This window comes from Nicotiana sylvestris, chromosome 5, assembly GCF_000393655.2.
Source record: "Nicotiana sylvestris chromosome 5, ASM39365v2, whole genome shotgun sequence".
Classification (NCBI taxonomy): Eukaryota; Viridiplantae; Streptophyta; class Magnoliopsida; order Solanales; family Solanaceae; genus Nicotiana; species Nicotiana sylvestris.
Window position 1 is genome coordinate 133,907,348 of NC_091061.1, and position 21,809 is coordinate 133,929,156.

General features: G+C 38.0%; 1 protein-coding gene and 1 non-coding gene across 2 annotated transcripts; one reads left to right on the plus strand and one right to left on the minus strand.

Moving 5' to 3' along the window:
* Positions 1-4,043: 4,043 nt before the first annotated feature.
* Positions 4,044-4,150, minus strand: LOC138869852 (small nucleolar RNA R71). Its single transcript, XR_011400102.1, has one exon. It is a non-coding gene; the product is annotated as a small nucleolar RNA R71 (small nucleolar RNA).
* A 2,370-nt stretch (positions 4,151-6,520) lies between these two features.
* LOC104227076 (uncharacterized) lies at positions 6,521-9,066 on the plus strand. The gene is made up of 4 exons (XM_070146943.1): positions 6,521-6,976; positions 7,454-7,513; positions 7,954-8,415; positions 8,665-9,066. The coding sequence occupies exons 1-4, from the start codon at positions 6,521-6,523 to the stop codon at positions 9,064-9,066; spliced, it is 1,380 nt and encodes a 459-aa protein (XP_070003044.1).
* The last annotated feature ends 12,743 nt before the right edge of the window (positions 9,067-21,809 follow it).

Sequence of the window (21,809 nt, forward strand, 5' to 3'; positions counted from 1 at the left end):
TAGTTATGGATTTAGATGAATTGTATTATGACTTATAGATGCTCATGACTAGTGACACCCCGGTTAGGGCTGTGTATGGGTGTTCTTCCGATTATTTTTGGTATCATTGTTATTTCGTATATATCTTATCATGATTTGACCGTTTCTTAAATGTTTGACGGTTAATAATTTGAAAATGGGAATTGTCGGCTGGCCTTGTCTTCACGAGAAGCGTCATCACGATCGGGTCCGGGTTTTGGTCGTGACAAAGATCCTCATATATATTTAGTGCTATCATAGATGTCGTCGATGAACATTTTATATCGGTTCCAACCTCCTTATTTTTCATAAAGACATAACATAGAAATCGCTTCTTTCATATTTTTAGGTACCTAAATCTCTCATGAGAATTTATGAAGTGTTTTATCATGTGATCTTCTAGATCAGTTGCCTCCTTATTATGATCATTTGCTCATCTTCTTTATCAAGAAGTTTATTTGAAACCGATTTGTCTATACGCTTTAAGAGTACCATAGACTTTGTCCTTCTAGGACTTAATATGAGCATTTGTAATGAGAATATAATTACTTTCTTTAGGTCAGCAAATGCGTCTAGCATACTTTGCAATATATTGCAGATGAATTATCTTTTTATGAACTTCAAATTCATATTATCGTATTCGAGGATCTAGATATACAAATGATAATTCATTCCACGTAACTTTTTCTCAATTGTTTATCATGTCTCCCCCTTATGTTAGAAAAACAAACTTGCTTCCTCAACTTTGAAAGCCCATCTTTGTGTGTCATGGTGTTAATCAAAATATACACCGCACATCAATAATAATAAGATGAAATTATTTGGTTCCTGACCCTGAAACACTTGTGAGGGGAGAATGTAATATACTTTCGTATTAACCTATATCAAACTGATATAGATAACTTTGTTCTCATAAGTAATAGTTTAGCTATTAAGTGGAGGCACTCAATAAATTATTTTGCTAAACCAACTGTGATGTAAACCAACTTATCAAGATGGACTTCTTGAATAGAAAATCTGGAAATTATGCTCGAAATTAAATTATTGAGCAAGTTACCTCGCAAAATACCATGTTGCAGGTTAATAATAATTACACATGTAGCCATCTCATAGATGCATCTTATGTAATATACATGGCAGGTGAATGGGCCCATATTCACTTTTGATATTTCCAGCATTCATGTGATTCAATCCCAATTTTAGTTGGTAGATTAATTAATGAGAACAAACAACATAAGAGAATTCATAAAGAACTTTCTAGTTCTTTAATATTACCCATGTGAATTCTCTTTTACTTTTGCACATTATACTTAAATTGATATGGCTAAACTAGTTATGCCATCTGAATAAATTATCAATATTGATAAACTTTAAGTTTACACCGCGATGTGTAATTATCAATAAACTCCAAGTTTATTATGATATGGGTTTTTATATCAATAAAATTCTACTTTATTGTGGCATTCTTTTGTTTGTGTAGTACAAACTGGAGAATAAAATGGGTAGCTTTTCACATATATATTACCACGCTACAAGTTGTAGTAATATAAGATATTAAATCTTTCCTTTATTTATAGTCTCAATTTAACCAACAGCTTTCGTGAATACTTTAGAAACTCAATTAAGTTTCTTTGAGACTTGCTACAATACAATGCATTATTGATAATCAATTTTATTCCTCCAAAATAGTAATAATTGGCTCTTCCAGAGCTCTCAATTAATTTGGTACTACCACATATTTATCAACAGCCATATGGTGAATATCTCTTTTAAAGAGAAAGTTATACCATTATGATCATGGTCAAAATTATATGCAAGATATGTTTCTTGCATTATTGTTGTCCTTTAATAATCACCTTGCCAAAATATTTTGGCGTACAATAGGTATGTGACCAATGACCATTCATGCCATAATAATGACATTATTTTCTTATATCATCTCAAACCTCCTTCTAAAGGTGAGTGTGGTATATTCACTACCACTAGCACATTCATATTCTTCCAATAATAAATATGTATTCATAAATAAGATGTTGTCTGATATTAGTCTATATAGATGATATTTACACCTTAATATTACCATGCTTTATTATTGTTTTATTGGTAAATTGATAACAAAATGCTCTAAATGGTGTTCTTTTGCTTCGCAGGGAATATTCTAAGTGAGGAAGCACTAAAAAGTGTTTTGGAGGCAATAATGTGAAGAAAATGCCCAATCAAGAAGTACCCGAGAACAAAGAAGCAAAAAATGGACTGAGTGAATTCCACCGCGACCGCGGTGGAACTGCGACAGACCAAGTGTTCGAGGCAGAATGTTCACCGTTCACCGCGGTCGAGCTGCGGTCTTGCTGTGACCGCGGTGAACTGTTCACGTGCCAAAAAGTTTGGGGACCAAAGTGTAAATCGGGGAAAACTTGTTCCAAACCCTTATAAACTTTAGAAGCTCGCCCAAGACATGTTTAAGCTTGTTTTTAGACTATTTTGAAGGCAAGAACAAGTGTGAGAAGATCAACCAAACATTAGAGTTTTTTCTATCTCCTTTTATTTTCTTGCAATTACCCATTATAAATAATTTAGTACTTTTATCTTGTTTTGTCATGAGTAGCTAATTTCCTAGTCTAGGGTTTTGATGGAACCTATTGAAGGATGAAATTCTTGTTATGTTAATATAATTTACCCAGTTTAAATCTCTATTTGTTAAACTTCGTGCATGTTGTAGTTAATTGACAGGATCCTCAATTAGCTATGCCTATTTAGCGTGCATAACTCGAGAGAGAGTGCATATTTAGGTAATTGTTGAATAACACCACTCCCAAAGTATATGAGGGATCAATAACTGAGGGTTTAAAGGCGGGATTAGGGATAACGAAGCCTTGGGTGTAATCTAAAGTGAGCTATAATAAATAAAGCCAGCTAGCATAACCCGGGAGAGTGTGTTTAGTAAATTATCGTGATTACGCGGGAGAGATTTACGGTAATAAGAGTGTTCATGATTGATAGAGACAATTATTGGGTAAATCTATGTGAAACATAACCGAAAGGGATTTCATCAATAGGGTAAATCATAACCTTAGAACCTTCTCTTAATTGTTTACAACTCAATCATAGTTAGTTTCAGTTGCCTATTTGCATTCATTCGTAGTTAGTAGAAATATCATCAACTGTTATTTACAACGTTTGGGAAATTGATTCCGTAGAATTTAGTAAGTCAAACAAGAGTAATTGATAGGTTAATTCCTTGTGGGTTCGACTCTGGGCTAAATGCTCAGATTATATTTGCAACGTCTGCCTATCCTTTTTGTAAGGCATAGTTGGGCGTGATCAAATTTTGGCGTCGTTTCCGGGTAATTAACGGTGTTATTAATTACAATTGAAAGAGATACCAAACTTCTTAGTGTTGTCCGTTTTCTCTATACCCAATCTTTACATTGAAATTTTAACGTTTGTTGACTTGGTTGTCAGGTGCATGCCTAGAAACTCATCGAGAATTGGTGAAGTATTTGAAGCATTATCAAATCCCGAGAAAGTTTTCAAGGCCTTGAATCGGGCCAACCGAAAAAACAAACAACAACAAACAACTAAACAATTCGAAACAGACATGGGAGATTACGAAGAAGACCCAGCTGTACCAATAGCGCCACTGGCACCTTTTGTGTTAGAGGCTTCTCTCTATGATGGGGAACAACCCATAACTGAAAATCTCACCACAACGATTTAATCCCGCAGATACAGGCTAAATCATTCCAAATCACAGACAACATGCTGCACTTGTTGCAGAACAAGGGACTATTTTCGGGGACACAAGTCGAAGATCCTCAACAGCACTTGAAGAATTTCCTGTCAATCTGCAAACCCAAAGGCAGCCCAACGTAACTCCGAAAGCAATCAAGATGTTATTGTTTCCATTCTCAGTGACAGGAGCTGCCCAGACCTGACTAAACTCACTCTCCATTAATTCCATAACAACTTGGGAGGAGTTAGTCAAGCAATTCGTGAACAAGTTCCACCCACCCAACAAGACTGCTCAACAAATTGATGAAATTTTGAGTTTCAAACAGAGACCAATGGAGACACTGCATGAAACATGGGAACGATTCAAAGGGATGCTGGTTATATGTCCGCACCATGGTATTCTAGATCTGATATTGGGACAGCGATTTTACATGGGATTGTCAGATAGCGTGAAGAACATTGTTGATGCTTCAGCTGGTGGAGCATTTTTGAGCAAAACATGGAGAGAAGGCCAGAGTCTGCTTAACAAGATGGCACAAAATTCAGGATGGACAACCAGGAATGCACCTATCACTCCAGTGGTTCACTCAGTGCCCTTAGATCCATCCAACTCTATGGCTGAAAATATGGCCACCTTATTGGCACGGATGAGTATCCTCACCAAAAAGGTGGAAGAGTAAGGATAGAAGCAGCATGTACACATCGTAGATACTACCAATGGGGGCTTGTGCACATATTGCATTAGTTAGCCAATTGGTAACCAGTGGAATGCAGAACATGATCATCATCACTACCCTGAAGACATGAACTATGTGTCTAATTATGGAGGCTAGAGACAGGGTGGTCAGAATTGGGGCCAGCAAAATCAGCCGTACAGGCCAGTCCAGCCACAGTTCAACAATGGGAACATGGGAGGTATGAGACCTCCTAACAATATGACACCTTACCTAAGGCCACAGGGATATAACAATCAAAACCAGTAGCAGGGGTATCACCCTCCTCAGCAGCAACATGGTGGACAGTAGGAAGATGGGTTTGCTAGACTTGAGGCAATGATGCATCAGGTTATTGGGTCTAATGCAAAAATTAGTGAAAGAGTAGATGCTCATGATTCAGATATCAAGAATATTGAAGTGCAGATGGGCCAAATTTCGATGTCTCTGACAATCGTCCTCATGGGACATTACCTGTAGACACTCAAATAAACCCAAAAGATCAAGGCCCGAAGCAGCTAATGGCAGTGAGTCTACGGAATAGCGGAGATTTAGACGTGGATCAAGAGAGAGCTCGAGACAGCAGATAGGCTGAGACACTTATACCCGTGCCCATTGAGCTAGATGAGTCAACGAAACTGACAGATGTGACAGTCTAGCCGGCTCAGGAAGAACATAACATTCAGATTGAGATGGAGAAAGAAGCTGAGACAACCCAGGAACAAGTAGTTGAGGTTGCAGCTGATAAACAGCAGTCCCAAATCATTGGGAAGAAGAGACCTCCCACAACATTCCCTTAGAGGCTGGCTAAGTACCAAAAAGAGGAGCAATACAAGAAATTCTTGGAGATGCTGAAACAAATCCAGGTAAATATTCCATTGATAGATGCTTTGAAAGAGATGCCTGGGTATGCAAAAATGATGTAGGACTTAATGTCCCGAAAATTCAATTTCCAAGACTTGGCCACGGTGACTCTTACTTAGACCTGCAGTGCAGTGGTGACTAGACTAATTGTGGAGAAGCTATCTGACCCAAGGAGCTTTACAAGTCCCTGTACTATTGGTAATTTTGCTTATGCAAAGACACTTTGTGATCTAGGGGCCCAGCATAAATCTTATGCCCCTAGCGATTTATAAGAGGCTGGTGATTGGAAGAGCTAGACCCACCTCTATGTTGTTGCAGCTGGCTGACAGGACTGTAAAAAGACCCTCTAGTATCCTGGATGATGTGTTGATTCAGGTGGGGAAATTTGTGTTCCTTGCAGATTTTGTGATCTTAGACTGCAAGGTGGATGAAGAAATTCCCTTAATTTTGGGAAGGCCGTTCCTGGCCACTAGGAGAGCTCTCATTGATTGTAAGACTGGGGGAGCTCAAGATGAGATTGAACGACGAAGAGATAACATTCAATGTGCAGAAATCTATGAGGCGACCAAGGGAATTCGCCAATTGCTCTCTTATTGATGCCGTGGATGTAATCGTAGAAACTGATGATGAGATGCTGACTATTGAGGATCCTCTTGCTGCATGTCTGATGAATTTAGATGAGGTGAATGGAGAAGAACTGGCAGAATGGGTATTGGCGTTAGAGGCAGAGGGTTCTGGGATAAAACTCTTGAATTTGAGCCCTTGCAGTTAGAAAATAGAGAAACTCCTCCAGTTAGCCATCCATCGAAGAACCACCAAAGCTGGAATTGAAGCCATTGCCCGCCTATCTCAGGTATGAGTTCCTTGGACCTGACTCCACATTACCTGTTATTATCTCATCTAGTTTGTTAGATATGCAGGCACAACAACTCTTGCAGGTACTCAAGGAGTGTAAGACTGCCATTGGGTGGACCATGACAGACATTAAGGGGATCAGCCCCGCCTACTGTATACATAAAATTCTACTGGAAGAGGGACACAAACCTTCTAGGGAACACCAAAGAAGGCTGAACCCAAACGTGAAGGAAGTGGTGAAGAAAGAAGTTATAAAGTGGTTAGATGCAGTAATCATTTTCCCAATCTCTGACAGTATCTGAGTTAGCCTAGTGCAATGTGTGCCTAAGAAGGGTGGCATGACGGTGATAAAAAATGATAACAATGAACTGATTTCAACAAGAACCGTCACGGGCTGGAGAATTTGCATGGACTACAGAAAGTTGAATCTGGCCACCCGGAAAGACCACTTCCCACTTCCCTTCATTGATCAGATGTTAGATAGATTGGCAGGGAGGTCACACTTCTATTTTTTGGATGGGTACTTAGGGTACAATCAAATCTCTATTGCACTAGAGGACATAGAGAAGATCTCCTTTACTTGCCCATATGGCATTTATGCTTTTAGGAGGATGCCATTTGGACTATGCAATGCACCTGCCAGATTCCAAAGGTGCATGATGGCCATATTCACTGACATGGTAGAGGACATAATGGAGGTATTCATGGATGATTTCTCAGTGGTGGGAAACTCATTTGATGAGTGCCTTATAAATCTGACTCATGTGCTAAAACGATGTATTGAGACTAACCTGGTTCTTAATTGGGATAAGTGTCATTTCATGGTATAAGAGGGCATAGTCTTGGGGCACCGAGTGTCAAGTAAAGGAATTGAGGTGGATCGCGCTAAAGTTGACGTGATAGCAAAGCTGCCACCTCCAACTTTATTCAAGGCCATCCGAAGCTTCCTCGGGCATGCCGGTTTCTACCGGAGATTCATAAGAGACTTCTCAAAAATTGCCAACCGTCTCTGTAAGTTGTTAGAAAAAAATCACCCTCTTTTGTTTTCTGATTATTGCAGGGTAGCATTCGAGGAGTTGAAAAAGAGGCTAGTCACAACACCCATCATTGTTGCCCCCGACTAGGAGCAACCTTTCGAACTCATATGTGACGCTAGTGACTACGCAGAGGGGGCAGTGCTGGGATAGCGGAAAGACAAGCTAATGCATCCAATTTACTACGCCAGTAGAACGCTGAGTGGAGACCAGCTGAACTAGACTGTTATTGAATAGGAGATGTTAGCTGTGGTGTTTGCCTTTGACAAGTTCAGGTCATACCTGATTGTCTCTAAGGTAATTGTATACACTGATCATGCAGCTCTCAGGTACTTGATTGAAAAGAAGGAGTCTAAGCCGCGCCTGATTCGTTGGGTGTTGCTACTGCAAGAATTTGACCTCGAAATTCGTGACCGTAAGGACACAGAAAACCAAGTCGCTGACTATCTATCACGACTTGAGAGAACTGAAAACTTAGTTGAGGTTGAAGATATTCTGGAAACCTTTCCAGATGAGCAATTGTTCGCTACTAGTCTTGAGGAAGTGCCATGGTATGCAGTCTTTGCAAATTACCTGGCCAGCGGTATAGTCCCTTATGACCTTTCCTCTATACAAAAGAATTTTTTTTATCATGACTGCGGCATGTATTACTGGGATGAACCTTACCTGTTTTGAATATGTGTTGACAATATGATCCGGAGGTGCGTCCCTGAGATAAACAATCTTCTGTTTTGCAGGCATGTCATGCATCAGCGTATGGAGGACATTTTGGAGGAGTTAGGACAACTGCGAAAGTGCTAGAGGCCGGTTTCTTTTGGCCAACAGTGTTTAAAGATGCGCACCAATGGGAGAAAGGCTGCAATGAATGTCAGCGAACCGGGAACATTTCCCGTCATCTTGAGATGCTCATGAACCCAATTCAAGAGGTGGAAGTGTTTGATGTCTGGGGGATTGACTTCATGGGACCCTTCGTCAGCTCCTTTGGCAATAAGTACATACTTGTTGTTGTGGATTACGTGTCCAAATGGTTAGAAGATGCAACATTCCCCACTAATGATGCAAGAGTCATGGTGGAATTTTTGAAGAAGAACATATTCACCCGTTTAGGGACCCTGAGAGCAATTGTCAGTGACGGAGGCACTCACTTCTGTAATCGAGCCTTCGAGAAGTTGCTAGCAAAGTATGATATACGCCACAAGGTGGCTACCCCTTATCACCCGTAGACCAATGGATAGGTGGAAGTGTCTAATAGAGAGATAAAGAGTGTATTGACCAAGACTGTAAATGCCACAAGAACTGATTGGGCGAAAAAGCTAGATGATGCACTTTGGGCTTATAGAACTGCGTTTAAAACACCAATTGATATGTCACCATATAAGTTGGTGTTTGTGAAGGCCTGCCACTTGCCAGTGGAACTTGAACACAAAGCTTGGTGGGCACTGAAATAGCTGTACCTAGACATTGAGGCTGCGGGCACAACGAGAATCACTGAATTGCATGAGCTTGACGAGTTTCGACATCTTGCTTTTGAAAGCACAAGGTTGTACAAGGAAAGAATGAAGAGGTTGCACGACCAGAACATTGTTGAGCGACATTTCAAACCTGGGGACATGGTATTGCTCTATAACTCAAGATTACGACTGTTCCCTAGTAAGCTTAAGTCACAATGGTCTGGTCCATTTCGAGTGGTCGAAGTATTCCCTTCAGGGGCTGTAGAGATTTCCTCAGAGAAAGACTCTCACACATTTAGAGTTAAAGGGCAGAGATTGAAGCTATACATAGGCATGAAAGAACCAAAGGAAGTGTCAGAGATCCACCTGACGGAACCTCAGAGGTCGAGCGAGCCTTAAATGCGCTTGTCTGCGTCATGCCGTGACGTTAAATCAGGCACTACGTGGGAGGCAACCCATGAATTTTATTGTTAGTCTTTTCTTGTGTAACTTTCTATAAAAAATAAATAAATAAATAAACGTCAGCACCGCGACCGTAGCGCGACCGCGGCAAGACCGCAGTAGAGGCCAAGTATTCTGCCTTGAATTTGCTAGACTCACCGCAACCGCGGTGGGACCGCGGTGAGGCGATATCATTCTGTCTCGAGGCATTAAGCCCACCACGACCACGGTGGGACCGCGACAGTTCGGCATCAGGTAAGTATTTTTTCTATTTTTTTAATTTCTTTTTCGTTTTTTTTATTCAATTTTTCTTAACCCACCCCCTAATAATATCAGAACCCCCTTCTTATGTCACCAAAACACCCTATCCCCTTCTCTATTTCTCCATCTCTCTCTCTCTCTCTAAACCCTACCTCCCCAAATTCCTCTCTTCTTCTCCCTCTTCCTCTTCACTTACACTACTCCCCCATCTCCATTCCTCTCATCCCTTCTTCCATTAAGGTATGCTACTCAACTCCCCCCCTCTCTTGTCTTTTTGCATTGTGTGTAGTCATATGCTAGCCTAGCATTTGTAATTGTGTAGTGATTTTTAGTTGATTTTTGTAGTTTTCTTCTTATTTTCTCTTGAATTTCATTTTTGGGACTGATTGGTGAAGGGGCTGTGTGTATAATGTGGTGGAAAGGTGTATGTTTGTGGGTTTTGAATGAAGTGTTGTGGGGTGTGATGGTGTAGTAGAATCTTTGATTTGGGGAAAACTTTGATGTATCCATATGGGCTAAGTGTATAAAGAAATTGTCTTGCCCACAAGGTGTTTGGAAAATTGCCCCAATGGAGTTATAAGGGCTAATGTGACATGGTTATGGTGGAGTCTGAATAATCATCCATGGTCACACATTTCACACACTCACTGATAGGCGTTTCTCTATTTGACAAGTACAATGAATCCATCTAGGAAGAGACGCAACACCGTCTCCGCTCAGGAGTGATCTTTCAGGGAAGTTCCTTTACCTTACTGTTCTTTAATTTTTTATGCCATAAGGACATGTCTACATTTTAAGTGTGGGGCGGGGGATACTTCAATGTATGTATATATTTGTAAAAATTTGGATGTTTTAATTCTTTTTGTGTCTTGCTTTAATTGTTTTTGGTGTTTTGAGTAACTCTCAGAAGGTAAGTTAAAGTAGATAAGTGACTTGTCCCGACAACGGATCTCTTTCGACGGGGTTCTTGAGGGACTAAGTCGAAAAAAAAGAGAAAAGAACAAAAAGGGAATATGGAAACTCTTCCTGATGACGGATATTTGAAACAGTTCTTGAGGGAAGTAAGTCTAGGAAAAAAAAACCAAAAAGATTTGTTTTTAGGTAGTGTAGTAACTCCCCCTTGGTTTTTCTTTGGGCCACGATTCTTTTCCAAGGGTTTAGCTTGAATCAGGTGTAGGTAATTTTTGTTTATTTTATTTTTTTCGTTTTAGTTATCATTGATGGGCTACAAGCTGAAATAGAAAGAGAATCCCTTGGCATGAATACACCTGAACACAATCGACACTAGAGTGTAATGCCTAAGCTCAATGGTTGACTCTTACTAAGTGCCTTAAAGTTGTATGTTTGTAGCTGACTTGAACACTCAAAAGAGAATGTCTTGATAAATCAATCTGGAGTGAGTCATGTGCCATGTGTGTGTGAGCTATACTGTACTCTATGCTTTACATTTGATGCCTAGAACTTGTCCTGTGTGTCTGCAAAGCGAAATAGTAGCTTCATTCAGTCTTAGAAGTGATATAGGCATTTCTTTGTTAAGCCAGATATATATAATGTAAACCCACCTGAATGTATTACATCTTAGTTAACCCTATTGAGCCTATAAGCCTGTTTCTTTGGCAACCACATTGCGAACCTTACCCAATTATTTGAATAGCCTTCTGTTTGAACCCTTTTACCTTCCTTAAGCACTTGAATAGTATTGAAATTATGCAAAAGCAAAAGTGTAGGGTGGTGATTTGGTTTTTGAGTGGAACCATTGAAATAGAGAAAAGGTGCAGAGTTTTGAAGAATAAAAGAAGAAGCACCACGAAAAAAAAAAATTGTAAATAAATATAATGGTTGATAAGTGGTAGCTTGATGCAAATGCACCTAAAGGAATGGGATGTTATAAATAAATTATGGGAAATGTCTGGTTGACATAAGAATGATATGGAATGTTAATGTGTTTTGTATTAAAAGTGCTTAGAGAGGTTAGACACTATATCCAAATATATCCTACCCGTCCTTTAGCCTACATTACAACCAAGTGAAGTCTTATTGATCTTAGACTGAATGGGCTCGATTAGTAGAGTAGTACACTACGGGCAAGCCTATGGTGCATCTTTGTGGCATGTGAATCTTCTTTTTGAGAGTAAGCGAACTTTGTCTATCTAAGTTCCTAATTGGTCTAAATATCATTATATGTGGAACTACTCTCTTGTGTGATGTGAGGGCATGTGATTCACAAAGGAAATGTAAGTCTTGACTATTGTATAGAGTAGTTTGAGTAAGTGAGAATATTGCATGGTACGAGAGATTCGACTTTTGAGGCAAAGTTTGTTCACTACTAGGTGCAACTTTGGTAAATTGTTCAAGGTGTGAGTCGTTAAGGGAAAAGCTTAGGGAATGAACTTTGATAGAGTGTGGTGGATTGCTAGAGGACTAACAATTATTTAAGTGTAGGGTGTTGATATTAGGCTATATAGATGATATTTACACCTTAATATTACCATGCTTTATTGTTGTTTTTAAGACAAGAGGGGTTGCTCTGATGGTAAGCAACCTCCACTTCCAACCAAGAGGTTGTGAGTTCGAGTCTCCCCAAGAGCAAGGTGGGAAGTTCTTGGAGGGAAGGATGCCGGGGGTCTATATGGAAACAACATCTCTACCTCAGGGTAGGGGTAAGGTCTGCGTGCACACTACCCTCCCCAGACCCCACTAAGTGGGATTATACTGGGTTGTTGTTGTTGTTGCTTTATTGTTGTTTTATAGGTAAATTGATAACAAAATACTCTAAATGGTGTTCTTTTGCTTCGTAGAGAATATTCTAAGTGAGGAAGCACTACGAAGTGTTTTGGAGGCAATAATATGAAGAAAATGCCCAATCAAGAAGTACCCGAGCACAAAGAAGCAAAAAATGGACTGAGTAAATTCCATCGCAACCGCGGTGGAACTGCGGCAGACCAACTGTTCGAGGCAGAATGTTCAGCGTTTACCGCGGTCGAGCCGCGGTCTTGCCGTGAACGCGGTGAACTATTCACGTGCCAGAAAGATTGGGGACCAAAGTGTAAATCGGGAAAAACTTATTCCAAACCCTTATAAACTTTAGAAGCTCGCCCAAGACATGTTTAAGCTTGTTTTTAGACTACTTTGAAGGCAAGAACAAGTGTGAGAAGATCAACCAAACATTAGAGTTTTTTCTATCTCCTTTTATTTTCTTGCAATTACCCATTATGAATAATTTAGTAGTTTTATCTTTTTTTGTCATGAGTAGCTAATTTCTTAGTTTAGAGTTTTGATGGAACCTATTGAAGGATGAATGTCTTGTTATGTTAATATAATTTACCCAATTTAAATCTCTATTTGTTTAACTTCGTGCATGTTGTAGTTAATTGACAGGATCCTCAATTAGCTGTGCCTATTTAGTGTGCATAACTCGGGAGAGAGTGCATATTTAGGTAATTGTTGAACAACACCACTCCCAAAGTATATGAGGGATCAATAACTGAGGGTTTAAAGGCGGGATTAGAGATAACGAAGCCTTGGGTGTAATCTAAAGTGAGCTGTAATAAATAAAGCCAACTAGCGTAACTCGGGAGAGTGCGTTTAGTAAATTATCGTAATTACTCGGGAGAGATTTACGGTAATAAGAGTGCACATAATTGATAGAGATGATTATTGGGTAAATCTATGTGAAACATAATCGGAAGGGATTCCATTAATAGGGGAAATCATAACCTTAGAGCCTTCTTTTAATTGTTTACAACTCAATCATAGTTAGTTTCAGTTGCCTATTTGCATTCATTCGTAGTTAGTAGAAATATCATCATCTGTTATTTACAACGTTTGGGAAGTTGATTCCGTAGAATTTAGTACGTCTAACAAGAGTAATTGATAGGTTAACTACTTGTGGGTTCGACTCTGGGCTAAATACTCAGATTATATTTGCAACGTCCGCGTGTCCTTTTTGTAAGGCATAGTTTGGCGTGATCATTGCCACATTCACATCATGAATGGACCATAATCATCTATATATGCTTTACAAAATCTCATGCCAAATCGATGATAAATATTACTTTCACAAAGTGAATGATTATTTTGAGAATCCTTATTGTTATCATTATCACAATGATGATGACTATAATTTCGTCTATTGCCACGTCCACATCCATTGATACATTCATAGTAATAATTTTTTCTTATTTTAGACTTATCACATACTTCTATCACATTCTCTTAAGGGAATGAGAATGAAGCAAATTCAATGGGACGGATTTATAATTCTTTGCCCACAATCATACATGAATTTGATCATGGCAAGGCATAGAAATTTTACCACATTGGGTGATTATAATTTCTCTCAAACTCCGTTATAGTTACAATCAAAATTTATCGTCTTTGCTTGCATTTAAATTCAAATTATATAATAAAAGATAAAAATACGGTAAAATAGTTACCTTAAATCCAGAATTTAATCATGAAGGAAGTTCATGGAATAATTGACAATCATTATGTTCAATCTTAATGTTTCTACTCAATTAGTTAAAGTCTCGTGCTGATAATGTGTTATAAAACAACAAAGAAGAATATTGCAAAGAAAGAGAGAGGACCATCCTCTATAATTCTTTCTTGGTAGTCTTTTCATCTTTGTCATTCTTGGTAGTCTTTCAAGAAGGCCATACTCAATAATTCTTGATCTTTCTTCTTCTTTTTTCTCAGAATTCCTCATTCGTTGTTGTTGCACATAGAGATGGGCATAGTTTGCTCCCATGAAACACATGATTGATGAGGTTTATGCTCAAAAAAAAAAAAAAAAAAAAAAACACTGCGAGGCATCTTGTACTGATGTAATGTTTTAATCCCTTTTAATATATAACTCTTTCTTTCTGACCAAAGAAAAAAGATTTATGCTCAAGAAAATGGCTAAGAATTACTTGTTATTATAGCTTGAATCTGAGAAAAGCAATGAAGATTTATGGAGTAGATCTTTTGCATGATTTCTATTTGATTTTTAATTTTAACTGTGACACTAAATCGATGCAGTTTGAATGACGTGACATCTATAGATTTGCTGTCAATCTCTGGTTCAATTACTTTTTTCTTTGCCAAGTAGCGAGATATATTCCAAATTTGTTGTTTAGAAAGAGATGAAAATCGTTAACAATCTTTGATACTGTGCGTTTGATTTCTTTGCCAATTAGCGAGTGCATGCATGTATTCCAAATTTATTGTTTAGAAAAAAATGAAAATCCTTAACAATTTTTCGATATTGTGCATTTGATTTCTTTTCCAAGTAGCAAGTGCTTGCATGTATTCCAAAATTGTTGTGTCAAAAAAGTATGAATATCCTTAACAATCTTTTGATATTGTGCATTTGATTTCTTTGCCAAGTAATGAGTGCATGCGTATATTCCAAATCTGTTGTTTAAAAAAACAAAACCAAAAAAAAAAAACTATATAGGTTCTTACATGCGTATATCAATAGATTGTCAAAGATTTATTTACCAATGAAGAATGTCAGCACTAATTGGCTATTTTTTTTTTATTTCAAAATTGCATTTTCCACTACTATAAAAGCAGAACAATATTAACTTAGAAGTGAAAATTATTGTCTACCCAAAAAATTAACAATTTATGAGCACGTACAATGCAAGTGCAATGTCTTTTATTCTTCCTTTTCTCTAAAGTATGTTATTATACAAATAAGCTCGTATTTGAGATCTTTTTTTTTTGTCAGTATAGTTTGAATGATGCATATCAACAGATCTGTTGTTTACCTCTTGTTGAGTTACTTTTTTTTATTTCGCCATAGTAATTCAAAGCACATATAACTTGATTTCTAAATATATTGTATAAAATAATTAAAAATATAATATTATGAGTATGTAAAATACATTTTGTTTTAAAAAAAAAAAAAAAAGAGCACGTGCAATGCTCTTTCCTTTGTTTTCCCTTTTTTCTTCTATTATTGGTGAAGTATGGTCGTATGCAAATAAATTCATATTTGATTTTTTATTTTTATGATGTACATATGTGGATTTGTTGTCTATCTCCTGTTGAGTTACTCTTTTGCATTGTTAAATAGTGAACTTAAAGCACGTGTAAGTAGAAATTTAAAATATAATACTACGTTAATACATGAACCTCATGAATAGTTAAGATTTGGATTGCCCGAGGAGAAAGCTATATGACTATATATTTATAATATTTTATTGCACAACTAATCATATATTTCCATTAATGTTATATCTCCATTTTTACTATCAAAAACAGAATTATTAGGCTGGAAAAAAAATTAATTTTATGCCTTAATAACTAACAATAATTAATTTTATGCCTTTATACACTAACAATATATATATATATATATATATATATATATATATATATATATATATATATATATAAAATTATTATTATTATTATTATAAATAGAATTGTATTTAATGTGAATGTCTATATTTTAGAGAGATTTTAGGGATTTTACTTGGTGGCTAAGTCACTCTTCCCCTATAAATAGAAGGGTTCTATTTCATTGTAATTCACTCCAAATCAATAAGAAATCTGTCTCTCTACTTTTCTGTGTAATACGCTTCTTATTCTTTTATTGTTCATAGCACGTTATCAGCACGAAACTCTAACCAACTGAATAGAAGCTTTGGGATTGAGCATAATAATTGTCAATTGTTCCATAAACTCCCTTCATGATTAAATTCTAGATTTAAGGTAACTATTTTACTTTATTTTTCTCTTTTAAATTCTTGATATTCTATAATTTAATTTTAAATACAAGCAAAGACGATAAATTTTGATTGTAACTCTAATGGAGTTTGAAAGATATTATAACCAAAGTAGTAAAGTTTCTATGCATTGCCATGATCAAATTCATGTATGATTGTGGGCAAAGAATTGAAAACCCGTCCCATTAAATTTGCTTCATTCTTATTCCCTTAAGAGTATCAGGACCCAAAATCCATTAAAGGCCGTGATGGCACCGGACACCTCTGTCAGACAAGCCAACACTAAATAGTTAATTAAACTCTCATTTTAAAGTTTTTGAAACTATAGATTTTCTTTAATTTAACTGATAAAAGATAATCTTCACAGGATAAATAGAAGTGTTTAAAATTTTCAATACTGATTATCCCATAATCACCCCAGAACCCGGTGTCACAAGTGCATGAGCAATCACTAATAAATTAAATGAAATACAATAACTGTCTGGAATACAGATTTGGACAGAAAGAAAATACAATACTCTGAAAGAGACTCTGCTAGCTGCGAGTCGTCTCGAGAGATGCAACTTGCCTAAGTCTCCGTATCAACCATGCTGTTGCGCCCACTAGGCCGCTATAGATATATGTGCATGTGCAATAAAAATGCACAACAAGTGTAGTATGAGTACCAAAACAACGCGTACCCAGTAAGTATCCAGTCTAACCTCGAAGAAGTAGTGACGAGGGGCCGACTTCGACACTTACTAGTGGTCCAATGATATCAGGTACAAGAATGAAGTGAATAAATATGAAACAACATAAATATATGGAATACACAAGTATAAAATACGGGATGCAATTCCCCTCTTCATAATTTTTACTCAAGCTCTCAGCTAGCAAGTTCCCTCCGTAACCGGGGCATATATATAGATATAGTAAATTTTATTAGAGAAGTTGTCATGATTCAAATCAGTAAAAAAATCCCTCAAATACTCTGGCTTTTTGCAAAATATTACGCACAATTCCTTTAGGATAATATATATATATATATATATATATATATATATATATATATATATATATATATATATAGGAAATGCCGAGGCATACGACCCGATCCAACATAAAAGTAAACTGTGCACTGCCAAATAGTCGAATGGCGCGAATCATAGATGCATCTATTAACCTGTCGAGGCGATAGTCCCGCTCCCATTAGAGTAGTGGAAGGAAATACCCCATTCGCGAATCATACGTGTGACGCGGTCAAATATAGATTTATTAATAAATCATAATCCTTTTCTTAATTCTTTTCGAAAATACTAAATTTAATGGAAACACTTAAATTCTTAAATTCCTCAATTTAAATTCCTTTCAACACAATTATTACGCAACCTCAATCTTATTTTTTCTCAAGGCAAACAATATACATAAATCAACAACAATCTCAACAAGGCATGATGTAACCTAAAACTACCCGGACATATGCATAATAGTAGCTATACGTAGCCCCCACAAATAGGACATATTTAATTATTTCACTTATGGGATTACTTCCCTCTTACAAGGGTAGAAAGGAGACTTACCTCGCTCCGAAGTTCCATAACCGGCTTCCAAGCCCTTCTGACAATTCAAATCGATGCTCAACGCTCCAAAACTAGCCAATAAGTATGCAAACCCATTAGTATATGCTCAAATACTCATTATAATCCAATTTATAATAATTTCTAACCCCGATCAAGAAGTCGATAAAAATAACCCTCGGGGCCACATGCACGGATTTTAAAATTTTTCAAAGAACTTTACCCATACCCTCACGAACTCAAATATATAATTTATTCTCAATTCCATGCCAAAATCGAGGTCAAAATCCAATAATACCAATTTCTAGGTTTTTTCTTCAAAATCCCAAATATCTATAATTTTTCATGCTTGAATCCACAATAAAACCATGTATTTAACTTACAAGAGGTGGAATTAACTTACCTCATGATTGCTGATGAAATCCCTCTCTTCAAAGGCTCCAAAATCGCCCAACCAAAGTGAGAATGTTTGAAAAATGAGCCAAAACTCGTTTTTAAAGAACACACTGACCAGCCTGTGATGACCCAAAAGGTCATCTCGTATTTTAGGACCCAATTTGGGGTTCTGAGGTCTTTAAAAACCTCATTTCCTTCCTCCTAGATTTGCGTGTGCAGCCCCGACGCGTTTTCAGAAAGCCTTTATGTGAAATTTAAGAAAAATATTGAGTTTGCCTTTAAAAAATTGATTTAAGTTGACTTCAGTCAATATTTTTTGTAAACGGATCCAGACCCGTGATTTGACGGTCTCGTAGGATCCGTAGTAAAATATGGGACCTGGGCATATGCCCGGAATCGAAGTCCGAGGTCCCTAGCCCGAGAAATGAATTTTTGAAGAAAATTGTTAACTGAAAAATATAATGGTTTTAGAAATTGAATAATGCTTGAACTTGTTGGTATCAGGCCCGTATTTCGGTTCTGGAGCCCTATACAGGTCTGTTATAATATTTTAACCTTATCTGTGAAATTTGGTGAAAATCAAAAGTAATTTGACGTGATTCAGACCTTTGGTTGAGAAAATAGAAAGTTTGAACTATCATGAAATTTTCATGTGTTTTGGTGTTGAATTCGTAGTTCTAGATGTTATTTTGGCGATTCGATCACGCGAGCAAGTTCATATGATGTTTTAAGACTTGTGTGCATGTTTGGTTCGGAGCCCTGACGGCTCGGGTGAGTTTTGGATAGTGTACGAAGTGATTTTTGAACTTAGAGAATTGCGGGTATGCTTCAGCTGAGTTACAGGCCTCAGACCTTGCAAATGCGAGGTCAGGGCTCGCTTTGCAACCTCTGTCAATGTCGCATTTGCGACCTCTATCAATGTTGCATTTGCGACCTCTGTCAATGTTGCATTTGCGCGGCTTCCATCGCAAATGCGAAGGAAGCTGGGCCAGCTCATGTTCGCAAATGCGAACATATCTTCGCAATTGCGAAGAAAGTCTGGGGAGGGGTGTGATCGTAAATGCAATCCTTTTGTCGCATTTAAGGAGGTCCCTGATCACAATTGCGATGGCAGCAGAAGTGTGGGAAACTTCGCATTTGCGATGGTTCTTCGCATTTGGTCACAAATGCGACATCTGTAGCTGAGTAAAAGAGTATTGGACAAGATTTTTCATTCATTTCTCAAAGTTTCAAACCCTAAGCTTCAAGAGGTGATTTTCTAAAGAGTAGTTCTTCCCTAAATCATAGGTAAACGATTTCTAACTCATTTCTTTCAGTCTATTTCATTTTTTTATAAGATGTCATCACAAAATCTAGGGATTTTCATGGGAAATTAGGTGTTTTTGGGTAGAATTTAGGAATTTCGAAATTTGGGGATTTAGACCTCAAATTGAGGTTAGATTCCAAAACCAATTGCATATCCGGGCTCGGGGGTGAATATGTAATTGGGTTTTGGTCCGAACTTCGAGTTTTGACCAAGCAGGCCCGGGATAGTTTTTGACTTTTTGGAAAAAATGTTGGGAAATTTATTATCATGCATTAGAATTGGTTTCTTTGGAGTTAATTGATGTTAATAAGTTATTACATAGATACGAGCAGATTGGAAGTGGAAATTAAGGGAAAAACGGTATTTGAGGCTTGAGTTTGGTCGTGGAATCGAGGTTAGTATCGTAGCTAAACTTAGCTTGAGGGATTAGGTGTTGTTGCCTTATTTACTACTTGTTTAGTTGTTAAGTACGACGTATAGGTGTGGTGACGAGTCTCTATACGTCGTTGTTGGGTCATAGCATGCGAGTGAGTCTTATACTTGTGACCGTTGTGTTTCTTTGTATGTATTGTTCCTGCTTAAACTAGTTATTACTCATGTTAAACAAGTCTTATTATGTTTTTCTTGGTTTTGGATATTGGTTGAGTATTGGCTCTAGTTGAGATTTTTGTTGTGAAACTAAGTGATGAAATAAAGTTGTTTGATTGTGATGCCCTTGTCGGGTTGTTATTGTTTCTGTTGTTTCTTATGGTGAGAAAGAGTGATAAAGCATGAAGGGTGATGCCGTGCACATTTATATTAATCATATGGTGAGGAAGCGTGATAAAGCATGAAGGGTGATGCCGTACACATTTATGTTATTCATATGGTGAGGAAGAGTGATAAAGCACGAATGGTGATGTCGTGCACATTTCTATTATTCATATGGTGAGGAAGATTGATAAAGCACAGAGGGTGATACCGTGCACATTTCTATTATTGATTGCATGGTGAGTGATACCGTGCATTTTCTATTTGCTGTGTTTATTTGTTGTTATCGATTAAGGAGGAACCCTCATAGCATGTTGCCCCTTCCCATTCATTTCTATTTAGTTTTTATTACTTGTTATTCTGTTAGTATATTGTTTAACTGCATAGGTTTATGTTGTTTGTCGTGTCCTAGCCTCGTCACTACTTCGCCGAGGTTAGGCTCGGCACTTACCAGTACATGGGGTCGATTGTACTGATACTGCACTCTACACTTTCTGTGCTGATCCCGGTACTGAGTTTGGGGTTGCTTCCTTCAATCCATAGGAGACCCAAGGTAGATCTGTCGGTGTTCGGAGACCCTGGAGTCCCCTTCCCTCTATCTTACTTCCTGTTTTATTTCGTTCCAAAAAACAAATGTATTTTCCTTTAAACCAGTGTTTGTTGAAATTCTTAGACGTTCATGGATTGTGACACCAGATCATTAGGGTAGTCGTGTTGTAGAGTTTTGAACTGTTATAAAATTTTCGCACTTCATATATGTTTAGCTTTAATTAATATTTATTACTATTTTGGTTAATGATTAATTGTTGGAACCGTATCTGTTGTCTTGCCTAGCATTTAAGAGTTAGGCGCCATCATGATTCCGATGGTGGGAAATCCGGGTCGTGACAAGTTTGTATCAGAGAACTAATTTGCCTAGGTCTCACAATTCACGAAGAAGCTAGATAGAGTCTGAGGGATCGGTACAGAGACGTCTGTGCTTATCCCATAGAGTCTACAGAGTTTAGGAATAACTTCACATCTATTCTTCTCTGTCATGCGATTTGATTTCTCAATGCAAATTGAAATTCTACTCTGTTCTTTCGCAGATGGCGAGAACACGTACCGCTTCATCAGTTGAGCAACAGCCTGAGCCCCCAGTGACAGCTCCTATGCAGGGCAGAGGACAAGGACGAGGCCGTGCTAGAGGCCGAGGCAGGGGCAGGGTTCAGCCCAGAGCTTGAGCAGCAGCACCAGCAGCGGAGCCTCAAGTAGAGTTTGATGATGAGGTTCTAGCCCTGACCGTTCCAATAGGGCCAGCTCAGGTTCCAGAGGGGTTCATAACTATCCCGGTACTTCAGGATGCTTTGGTTCGACTTCTGGGCCTTATGGAGAGTATTACTCAGACTGGCATACTTCCTGTAGCACCAGCTGTATCTCGAGTTGGGGGGAGCAAAGACTGCCGCTACTTACACTCCGGAGCAGATGGCTCCTTAGTTTCAAACTCCAGCAGCTCAGCCAGTTGGGGTAGTTCCACCGGGTGTTGTAGCATAGACCGGTGATGGATCAGCTATGTCTTCTAAGGCCATATGGAGGTTGGACAGGTTCAACAAGCTCTTCACTACTATCTATGGCGGTACATCTTCAGAGGATCCCTAGGACTATTTGGACAGTTGTCACGAGATTCTACGAAATATAGGGGTGGTGGAGACCAACGAGGTCAACTTTGCTGCT